A 12,195-nucleotide genomic window follows, 5' to 3' on the forward strand; every position below is an offset into this window, starting at 1 on the left:
TTCCTTGATTCTAGAATCCATCCATAACAACACTTTTTAGTCATTTTTTATATTCGTTTCTCAAGTGTTTCTTAAAAAATAGGTTTCCAAATTAATCCAATTTTTTGAACTACTTATTAAAAAAACCACAGTTAATCATCTAAAATCATTCAATAAGCTATGTTAAACACACTTTAACTTGTTGATTTTTTAAAAAATATACATATAGAAAAATCAATTTTATTTTTTAAAAAACAAATTGAAATAGGGTATTTATGAAAACTTTCCCTTTTACAAAGTACAATGAGAACTTTCCATTAGGATAGATCATAAACGTAGGTTGTTGAAGGTTTGGACCAACTCAACCCAAATTCCAACAGTATCTTGGCCCATTGAGCAAAATTTTGGGCCTTTCTTGAGCGGCCCAATGAATCATTGGCAGTGATGACAATGAGGTTGACCTCACTTGAAATGGAGCTTCTACTTTGCATATTCTAATTTGAACCAAACAAGTGAAGAAAGAACCTTGTAGGCTTGTGGCAATCACAAGCACAAAACTACCATTTTTTGTTTTTCTTTTTTAACGTTTACGGGGATGGAGGTTCAAACCTTCAACTTTTAAGAGAGAAAGTCCATGTCAATTACCGTTGTTTTAAGTTTATTTTGACACAACTATAGTTGTGTCTTAATCATAATATTAATTTCCTTCAACATGTCGATATTTATATCAATACTTCCATATTTCCATGGATTCGACATCAACACGAGGAATAATCAATATTTCCATTATATTGTAGAAAAATCTAAGAAATATGAAAAAGACAACAAAATGTCATTGATATAAATATAATATAATTAATATACATGATAACTTGTTTAAAAATCATAAAAAATATTTACTTACTAATATAAATTTTTTTTAAAAAAAAAATGTTTTTATAACTTTTCTAGAAGTATCCATCGACATTGACATTTTATTGATATTTCTATAGACATTTTCGTTAAATTAAGACATCAACATTTTCATCGATATGAACATTTTTAAACCTTGATCTTAAGCTTTCTCTAATGATGCAAAGATGGAATCCAATCACAAGACGTAACAATCTAGTATAACACAATATTAAAGGAAAATTTGCAAAAACTACTTTTGAACTATGGTTGTTACAATTGCAATCTCGTTGATCAATCATTCCATGATCTTACAAAATTTTTGCAAGTAGCCTTTTTAAGTATTGTAAAATACACAAACTACCGCTGAACTATAATCATCGTTACACTCAAACCCTTAAAATACAAAATGTTTACAATTTTTTTCAATTTTTAGCTCTATAAAATTTGAAAACTATAACATTAACCAGTAACCATTAGTTTAAGATTACAAAAAAATAATGTGAATTTGGGTTTGGTTGTAATAATTTTATATCTCCAAACTTGATTGAAACAACATCTATCATTCTATAGTGATTTGATTGAAACAACGCTCATCATTCTAAAGTGATTTGCAAAATTTACAAACTTGAACTTGGGTCTATAGAAGTTTAGAGAGTTGAGTGGTCAAATCGAAAGTCCGATGAACAAGCTGATTGATTCAATGGTGCTTTTTGGAATTTTCTTAATATTTTTAATGTTGTTTCAATGTGGATCTCATCTAGATAGAGATTCTTCATGGGAAATATCAAATAAGAAAATGAAGAAAGTTTAAGATTATAATATTGAACACAACTTAGGATTTGTAAGGATAAAAAAATTCATAAACCATTGAAAGAGAGAGGTAGTGAATGATACAGATATGTTATTCTATCAATGTAGCATCTTTTGTTATTTTATAGAACATTTTATCAGAGGAAAAGAAGAATCTCTAGAGGGCTTGAAAATCCTAGAGGGAGGTGTTTAAGACGTTTAGTATTTACTAGAATCGAACTAGAATTGACCTAGACATTTAGTATTTACTAGTATTTACTAGAATCGACCTAGAACGAACCTAGTGTTTTATTTCGTTTTTGTTTTGTTCATTTCATTCGGTCAATGAAATTCGTTAAATTCTTCTTCCTGAAAAGGAAGAAAGAAAAAAGAAAAGGCTCAGGGCTTCTTCTTTTGAAATACATATATACATAATAACACCACCTTTGGATGAAAGGTTTCTATTTGGATTCCAGGCATGAAATTCTCTGTTGATTGCGTATCTCCAAGACATTACAGAGAGCTAAAAAGAGATGAAATAACAGCAAACGTTCATGCCAAAATTTCATGTTACACTAACAAGAATCTAAGCAACATCCACAAAATGGAAGAACAGAGAGAGACAATCAATGTCAGCACTACAAATCATCATATCTCCAAAAAAACCAGCAGATCATAGTCAAACTAAAAAAAATCACAACCTCCCGAAAGGTGCGGGGGAAAACAATATACATAGAGGGGAATTCAAGAAAAAGAGCAAACTAAACAACGAGAATGTGCTTACAGAACTATCAGTTCAGCTTGAGATCACTTCCATTGCCGTTGATAGGCATGGTCCTCTCTGTTGTTCCGAAAAGCACAGCAGCCAACCGAGTAGACGATAATGAGAAAGACAAGGAATACAATGTTCACAACAGCAACCTTCTTCCAGTTGCTCTTAATATTATCCAGCAAGCCAGCCTTGCAGGCCTGACAATTGAAGCACAGAACATTGGGATCATTTTCCCACAAATTACAGTCGGGGTTGGGTGAGGTTGTAGCAGTCCTGTTCCAGATAATTGGGCTCACATAGTTGAAATTGCAGTCATTTGAAGGTTTACAGCAACCAGACTGCACGTTAGAACGAAAATTAGAAGTTGATACATTCAACATATGAAGAACACGAACCATGAGCTATGAAAAATCAAACTTAAACAAAAATGAGATGTCAAATTTGGTAACTACATGGAGGGAATATGGTAAAAATAAGAAAGACTTGGTATTCATGGAGCTTGATATTCAACAACAAATCAAACAAGAATATGCTAATCCACATTATTAACGTATTAAGCATCTGCCAGAATCCACGAATCAAAAGTTCAAGTCTAGAATTGGTGGAATCCCAGTCAATCCCAAATACAAGAATATTAATGAACAGAAGGAATGATTTTGAAGCAGTTGAGTACACTGTACATTTTCCTTCAAGTTACGAATCCAATCATAGAAATTTCTATCAGAGGTATGTCACTCACATCAAAGCTGAAAACAAAAAGGAATGATCATTGACAATATCGCAAAAGTCATTGTCTTCCTACAGAATTCAAATTTTAAGACCTTAAAATGGTGCCTCACTAAAAGGAAGATTCCAATGATGAGGTTGTTGAGGTGAATGAGGAGATATTTGAAGTATGTGTACAGAATGGGATCATGAAAAACTCCCTAGAGAAAAGTGAGGACAATATGCAGACTTGGAAATACGTAGTAAAAGAGATTTTGAGCTTTCTTTTGACCTAGAGCTAAGTTTCTCTGCAATTCTATGAAGTTTAGGTTGCATGTTTAGAATCATTCAAGCTTGACTCGATCAATCTTACTTGTGGAGTGATTCGAAGATCAAGGGTTGATGGGAGCTACAAGCTTTGTCCGATCCCTGGATTGTTTGATCTTCTAAGTAATCTATAATCTAACTTATCTTAGGAATTAAGGTCAAATTGGTTTTGGGGTTTTTCAGCATTAGATCTAAAGGTTTTGTTCTTCAACAAGGTGGCTAGATCCAATTCTCAAGAGTTACTTATAAATACTTAACAAGATAGATCAAGTCAAGCTTGAATGATTCTAAACATGCAACCCAAACTTCATAAGGTTGATGGGAGCTACAAGCTTTGTCCGATCCCTAGTTTGTTTGATCTTCTAAGTAATCTATAATCTAACTTATAAGTTGGTTTTGGGGTTTTGAGCACTAGATCTAAAGGTTTTGTTTCTCAACAAGGTGGTTAGATCTAATTCTCGAGAGTTACTTATCAATACTTAACAGCCAATTTCCAAAAAAAAATTCACAAGCAAACTAAGCCATGATATACGTGGACATTATTAGAACTATGGATACCACATGCATGTCCAAATATCATAAGCCCCCAATCATGTTTACATACAAACAGTTTGGTATTCAACAAAGAAGCTACACTCACATACGCACACCCATAAATTTCTTGCAAAGTAACAGCACGCCCAAAAGCACAGTTCCATGTCCAGTTGGAAAAATGCAAACACAATTTTCTCAAACTAATATTGATTAAAGGTAGGCGCCCAGATGATAGATTTAGATCTATACCCAGAAAGTTAGTAAAAAGTAGAAAATCAACAAACAAAAAGGTCAACAAAGCATAAAGGTGATATGAGTATGACAGAAATGATTGGTGACAAAGAATATATATATCCCAATAACCTTTTTGGTTTAAAGGATGCCCCTAAATTAAAGATAATTAACTTTTTGAGAAAGTGAAAAGAAAAACAACCAGGAATAAACTTAGCACAACAAGCTTGTGGATTCCCTTTAAAGTTCAAATCAAAATTTGAATTTATAACCGGAAAAAAAAAAAACAAAGAAAAAATTCAAAACAACAGAGATCAATGCCTTAGAGATCAACAGAACAGATCTCTATCTAGAAGATGCAATTCAAAACCAGAACTAAACGATAATCACCCAAAATCTAGATTCAAGCTGAAACAGAAACGAAATTTTAAAAACTGGGTTCTACTTCAAAGCATCAAACCACTTCCCATATTTATTCCCATAAATCATACCTGAAGAGCAGACAAATTCTCCTGATAGAACTGTTCAACAGTATCCTTAATATACTTATCAGCAAAAGTGGAACAGATCTTCCCATCAATCAAGCAGCTCTTGATTTTGTTCCAATTTTTAGCATTATTGACCCTCTTCTGCAGCCAATCAGAGTAATCCCCAAGCCTATACTCCTTATAACCCCGATTGGACAAGACTTCGCCGGCGCCTTTGTTAGTGACGACAAAAGCGAAAATGGTGAAAGCAAAGAGAACAACAATAAGAACAAACATTACAAGAAGATAAACCCAAAGAAGCCATGAGATTCTACAGCAAGCACCGAGAAGACCAGCGAGAGAAATCAACAAGAGAAAAACGCCGATTATGATAATGGGTTTGTCTAAATACTTCTCACATTCGGTGCTTCCTTGTTTGCTGAGCCAAACGCCGGCCCAGAGAATTGGGATCGAGAGTAAGAAGGTGATGAAGTTGAGGATTCCGACGAGGTTGTTGCTGATTCGAGGCATTGTGAAGATTGAAGAATCGGAGTGAAAGCAGAAAAGAGGAGAGAAATTTTCAGTGTTTGAAGAAGAAGAAGAAGAAGACGGAGTAAATTACAGCGAATATAGAATAATATTGGTTTTGGAAACTCGCTATGAATGTAGGCCACGTGGCTTTTTTTTTTTTTTTTCTTTTCTTTTGTCCCTTTGCTTTTCAGGGAGGTTTGAATTTGGGGAGCTCTTTGTTTGGTGAGTCGGGTCAGATCTTTTCTCTCTTACTTAACCTTGAAATTTAAAAAATATTAAATTGAATTTTATGCTTACATAATATATTTTTTTAAAAAATAATTATACATACATACTAGAGATGTGATGGGACGGAATCGTAGATGTTATTCCCCATCTCCGTGTGAAATTCTCCACGGGGATCGGGGCGGGGATTCTCCACGGAGATTGAGTTTCCCGGATGTAAAAAATCAATTAATTTAAATCACTAAGCAAATTTTAATTAAATAATTAATATTATCAGTAAATTGTTTATTATGGTTAGTTTTACATAATAATTTGAATTTAAAGATAAATTACTCAAATTTTAGCCTAAAAAAACTAATTAATTTTTTAGTAGAAAGAAATAAATATAAATCAAATTATTCACCAATATAATCTAAATTTAAATATTCAATTTAAACATATTCATTATTTTTCCTAATAAATAATCAAATTTGAAATTTAATTTTAATATTTATATAATAATAATAACAACATAACATTAGATAACCATACTAAATAAATATGTAGAAGCTAATCGGAGCGGGAACAAGAAATGGGGCAGGGCGGGACGGGAACGGGGAATGTATTCCCCGTCCCGTCCCCATTTAAATTATCTTTTTCCCTACTGTATTTTGGGTTTTCTTTTATGTTAATTGAGGTACTTTTGATGGTTTAATTTTTCGTTTTTACTTTGAATAAAATTTAAATTTAGTCTTTTTATTTTTAATTAATCTTTTTATTATATTACAATTGGGGTAGGAGGATTTCAACTACAGATCTCGTGGTTTCTAACACACTTGAATGCAGTTTAGCTATGTTCGATTTAATAAATCTTAAATTTAGTCTTTTAACGTTGTTATGTTTTATCGAAATCGGTTATATAATAGTAACAATATTTGTGTATGAAAATAGACTATGTGAATATATTTTCATAATTTATAAAAAGGGAATGTTAATAGAGATTAAATATTTTTTAAAAAATCACAAACTAATTAGGATTAATTTTAGATTTATTGAATGATTGTTTTTAAATATAGAAAAATTAATCAAAATATTTACAAGATATAGCAAAATTTTAGATGATAGATGCTGATAGATACTAAGTGACATTGATAGAAGTCTATCAGTGTCTATCAACGTCTATTATTTCTAAAATTTTGCTATATCTTGTAAATATTTTCAACAGTCTTACCATTTGAAATAATTTCTCTTTATTGAAATTACATTCATTAAAATTGAAAATTTAACAATACAGCAATCAAAATAGAACAAAATGCATCTAAAATAACATTACATTTTTTTAGATTTTTTTTAATGGAATATTGTACTTTAGTTTGTAACGGTTTGTTGTATAAGATTTTGCTTCTAATAGTTCAGTCCATAAAAAAAATAAATAAATAAATAAATATATATATAATAGATTAGTCTCTAAATTTTATACGTAACAATTTAGTCTATATATCTTAAACCTATAAGAATTTAATTCCTATAGTAGAAATTAGTTTTAATATTTAACTAGATTGTTTACCTAGTAAATTGATAAACTTAATAGAGATCAAATACTTAAAGAATTATTGAAGAGTAATTCATTATGTGACAAAAAAAAAAATTGGAACAAAATTTTTTTATTGTATGTATTACAAATTTAAAGTACAAAGACTAATTAAATAGTCATATTATAAAATGTATGGACTGAATTGTTACAAGTTTGAAAATATAAAACTAAATTTTTAAGGAACTATTGTTATTTTTGCAAGGGACTGAATTTTTGACCTTTTGATTGAGAATATATATTTTATAACAGTTGAAATATGTTCACATTAAAATTCATATTTCTTTTGACCTTTGATTGAGAATATGTATTTTATGATCGTTGAAATATGTTCATGTTGAAATTCATACTTCTGATTCTTTTGACCGATTCTCTAATGCATTGTAATGCCCAAATATTAAATAAAATTTATTCAATGCATATGTCATTTTACAGTGATGATAAGATTTAAATTAAATATATGCATAATACTGAAAATATAACTGATTTTTTTTTTTAATTAAAACTGAAATCCTTCAAATGTTATAAAGCAAATAAACAGACAACTGAAAGTTGAAATTAAATGTGTAATTCAACAATAATAATAATTCCATGAAAGAAACAATAGTAATAAATTTGCATTGATTATTATTTAGGAAATATCCTCACCAAAATATTTTACTTTTTAGATTGATTATTTAGATGGTTGGTTTGAATTTTTTACCCACTTTTCCCCCCAATATTTTACCCTCTTGCTAAAAAAAAAGGAAGGGAGGAGGGAATTTACCCTTTTTTTTTTTTCTTTTTTTACATTTTATGTTTTTAATTATTATATTACTTATTCTAAGGGCAATGTGCCTTTTCTCACCAAATGTTATCTCATTGGTTAAGCATGATGAGATATTTAAGTAATTTAGAGAAGTCAATTTCTCCACTTTTCTTTTTAGTAAATATGTATTTTTTTTTTCCAATTAATTTTATATATTCAACAAGTGGGATTTTTCTTTCCCTTTTTGTAAAAAAAAAATTAGCAAGTGGAAATTAAGCAATATCCCAATTGCTTTTGATTCATTGTATACAGTATATCATTTAATATTTATTTTTTAATGATCAAAATGGAATACTAAAACACAAAGATGTTGTGTGATTGAGATTTTTTTCTTAAAAAAATCTTTTTCATTTAATTTTTTCGAAATTGAGAAATATCAAATTATATTGTCAATCTTTTTTTCCAATAGAATCAATATTAAAATATATATATCAACATAGTATATATATAAAAAAAAAAAAAAAAAAAAAAACTTTCACGGATAGAACAAATATCAAATTATTTACAGAAATAATGAAAAAATAATAATAAACATTGATAGATTTCTATCAGCACTATAAGTGATAAACTTCTATCAGTTTCTATCACGGCTAGACACTGATAAATTTTTATCAGCCTCTATCAAAGAAAATTGAAATTTTGTTATTTTATGTATATAGTTTTTCTTATTTTTCTAGTTTTGAAAATCTCATATATATTGTGTTCCTAAGTTTTGAATATAGTTTCTATTTAGTCCTTTGGTTTCAAATATTATACTTTTAGACAATCCCTATGTTTTAAAATCTTACAATTTTATCCTTGAAATTTGAGTGTTACTTTCATTGGATCCTTAAGTTGGATTTACACTTTTAATTTTGATTTTTTATCAAATACTGACTTTCAATCTTTGGTATTAATGTCTATTAATTAATTTAAAATAATTATGAAGTGACATTTAAAAATTAGTATTAATAGTGATGAAAAATAATGAAACTAAATCAAATCTCAAGGATGAAATTGTAATATTTTGAAATTTAGGGACTAGATTGAAATCAAATTTAAAAACTTAAGGAGCTGTTTAGGGCGCAAAGTTGAAATAGGATGTCTGGAGTTCATATGTTTGTAGAGTTCATATGTCTGTGTTTGGGGTGCAGAATTATTTGATCTGAGTTCATTGTGTTTGGGGTACAGAGTTCATATATTGGGTATCTAATACAATTTTTTAAAACTTTTTTATTCAATAATATGCTTTTATGATTACTATTTTTGGTTTGAAACTTTTTTATTCAATAATTCTACCCATCTTTGTTTCAAATTAAATATGTTTAAATAAATGAGAAACCAAAGTGAAATCAAAACTTTTGATTCTAGCTAATTTTTCTCCATGAATTTCATTATCATCTTCTTCTTTCTTCTTCTTCCTATTGTTGTTTTATATTTTTACTATGTAATAGATTTTTTTAATTAAATCTCCCCCATCATCATAACAACCAATAGAATGTCACTACATTTCTTCAACGATTTCACTTTCATTTCCTCTAAATTCGAGGATCATTAGATAACAAATCTCTATTTTTCACTATTTTTTGCTGAAAAATGTTTCATGATTTTTTTTTTGTCATATGTTACATACTTTTCATCTAAATATTCTTAACACTCATTTGATATGTGAATTCAATTAAATAAAAATATTTTTTTACAATTTTTTACATATAAATATTGCACTTAATATAGACACAATAATATTTTTTATATAATAAACAACCTTACAACATACTTTAACAGTCATTAGTCTTATAGTAGTCGGAAATGGTTGTCAAAGTTGATTATTGAAGATGATTTTTCTGGAGTTTGTAATCGAAGGTGATTGTCAGAGCCTGAAGTTGGTTGCATGAAGGCAAATTGGAGTTGGTTGTTGAAGTTTTTCATCAAAGGTGGTTTTCGAATCACGGAGTTGGTCGGGCGAAAGTGGTCATCGAAGTTGATCGTCGAAAATGATTTTCGCTGGAGATTGTAGTCGAAGGTGACTGTCGGAGCCCGAAGTTAGTCACATGAAAGTGGTATTAGAGTTAGTTGTCAGAGTTTTTTGTCGAAGGTGGTTGTCAAAGCCCCGAGTTGGTCGTCAGAGTTGCTCACTCAAAGGTGATCATCAAGGGTGATTTTCATAGGAATTTGTAGTCGTGGGTGGTTATCGGAGTTGGTCATCAGAGTTTGTTGTTGGAGCCAATTGGTCGTCGGAGTTGGTAGCGCGAAAGTGATCGTCGAAGTTGGATCACCAGAGGTGGTTGCCGGAGGCCAGAATTAGTTGTCAGAGTTGGTCGCGTGAAGGTTGTCGGAGCTTGGAGTTGGACGCAGGAGATGTCATTGGAGGTGGTTATCGGAGTCCAGATTTCGTCACTGAAATTTTCATGGGAGGTGGTTGTCAGAGCCTGGAGTTAGTTCTTGGAGTGTGACAGTGGCCGATGGGTAGAGTCACTAAAAACATGGGAAGAAGGGAGAGTTGGGGTGAGTTGGTAAAATATACAACTCAATTCCACCAACATTTAAAGTTGGTGGGTCAAACAATGAGTTGGTATATTATACCAACTTAACTCAACTCATGTTGGCGAGTCAAACACCCCTAAGTGCTAAAAGTGAAGGAAATCGGACTTGAGATTTCCATGAGCAGCGGAAGAAAGATAATTCCAAATCACAGTCATGAATGAACATTACTTTTACAGTCGACTTCCAAACAAGCGGTTATACAATTCATACAAAAATTACAGCATGAAAGTTACAAATGCACAAAAGGAAAAACCATACGAACAAATGCAGAAGCGTCTCCACGCTCCATTGCGCACGAACGTTCGAACAACAGCAACTTTGAACGCTTGATCTACATGACCGCAACACAGCAACGAACATAGCACGAACACTTCACGCTCGTCCTCAATGATCGCCTCGGTCACGAACTCCTCAGCAACACGAACAGCCTCCACAGCACTACGAACAGCCTCCAGAAAACCTCGACGGTGTCGAGACAAGTCTGACACCAACAAGCTACCTTGGTATTCTCGGTATGAGAATCCAGAGGGTGGGCTCTGTTCGGACTTGGTATGAGGCAGACGAAGGAGGAAACACCGATCGCGTACATGACTGGGCAAGTGGGAGATGGCAGAGTCCTATCGTATAGGTCGATGTCCAATCATTTAGATAAAGCTATGTGATCGTTTAACTCATCCTTTAGCTCGGTCTGTCGCCTACAGACTCTACACGATCGTTTACTTCAGGCAAGCGATCGTCTAGTAAAACTATGTGATTGTTTAGTAAATATTGCACGAACGTTTAGCTCACCCAGCCGTCGTTTAGTAAATCCATATTTACTTGATGACTACGTGAGTTTCTTTGCGCCGAGAGAAAAAACTCAAAAACTTTTTCAATCGTTCTGTAAAACTTCTTTTCAAAATAGGAAAACCATTTTTCTTTTAAACTCACGGTTACCATGAACCCAATAACCACTCACTCACTTGGTTATTAAAGAAAAAGAATTAATTATCCAATAATTAATATTATTATAAATATAATTGATAACCAACTTATACTATATTTATAACCTATAGTTTTAATATTTCATCTCATGAAACATATAAACCATAGTTCTTTTTCTATTCCATGGTACTTAATGTAAATCTCATTTACATCAATCCTCCACTAGATGTATCTCATACATCATACTTATTATATCATATATAATCAAAATACCTCTTGTCAATTTGGACATTTTAAATCAACACCAAGAACTGATCCTCAACTGAATCCATTGAGCTATCAAGGAGACCTCATGGACCTGTAGCTCAAAGCTCCAACGGTACGTGAATACTGACTAAACTCTTTAGTCACAGGATCCATCATCCATTAACTGTCAAGCACTCCATTAAAGACCGATAGCTGAACTCTCCTTGCCACATATATATTATGTGTCCATCTTAACCAATCAGTAGTGTGACAACCCTTCACAAATCGCTCGTAAGTACAATTGGGCCAATAACCGTTATGCCCTTGTAGTTACATCTGCCTTCTTAAGTACCACTGATCTCTCTAATGAACATAAGTCATAGTCCTACTATGACTGAGTCTTCTCTTCCAAAGAGAAGTTGTGGCCACTATGTTTAAGCCCGGAATCAGCCCTTAAGGGAGCAATCTCTCTATTTATCTCTACTTCGAGAAATGAATGAATTCCATATTATGGATTGAGTTCCCAGCTCCCAGATTAGATAAGTCCCCAAAAAGGTAGGCATATTGAGTTGACAATTTGGTCATTTTCATCCATACTAATCAAAGGACCGTCCTCAAAAGCAAGAGTTCTCAAAACATGCAGGATTGAGATCGTGTCACCTATGGTCGT

At 31.7% G+C, this 12,195-nt stretch overlaps 1 protein-coding gene across 1 annotated transcript; it reads right to left on the minus strand.

Moving 5' to 3' along the window:
• Positions 1–2,217: 2,217 nt before the first annotated feature.
• LOC120079348 (tetraspanin-8) lies at positions 2,218–5,365 on the minus strand. Its single transcript, XM_039033506.1, has 2 exons — positions 4,723–5,365; positions 2,218–2,772 (listed from the first exon to the last, which is right to left on the minus strand). The coding sequence occupies exons 1-2, from the start codon at positions 5,227–5,229 to the stop codon at positions 2,470–2,472; spliced, it is 810 nt and encodes a 269-aa protein (XP_038889434.1). The 5' UTR covers positions 5,230–5,365; the 3' UTR covers positions 2,218–2,469.
• Between the last annotated feature and the right edge of the window lie 6,830 nt (positions 5,366–12,195).

Source organism: Benincasa hispida, chromosome 6 (assembly GCF_009727055.1).
Source record: "Benincasa hispida cultivar B227 chromosome 6, ASM972705v1, whole genome shotgun sequence".
NCBI lineage: Eukaryota > Viridiplantae > Streptophyta > Magnoliopsida > Cucurbitales > Cucurbitaceae > Benincasa > Benincasa hispida.

What these genes read in the sequence shown, in the direction of transcription:
- LOC120079348 (XM_039033506.1), bottom strand. Translation starts at nt 5,229, where the DNA reads ATGCCTCGAATCAGCAACAACCTCGTCGGAATCCTCAACTTCATCACC. An exon ending in AGAATTTGTCTGCTCTTCAG is followed by an intron (nt 2,773 to 4,722) that starts GTATGATTTATG and finishes TCTAACGTGCAG; the next exon opens with TCTGGTTGCTGTAAACCTTC.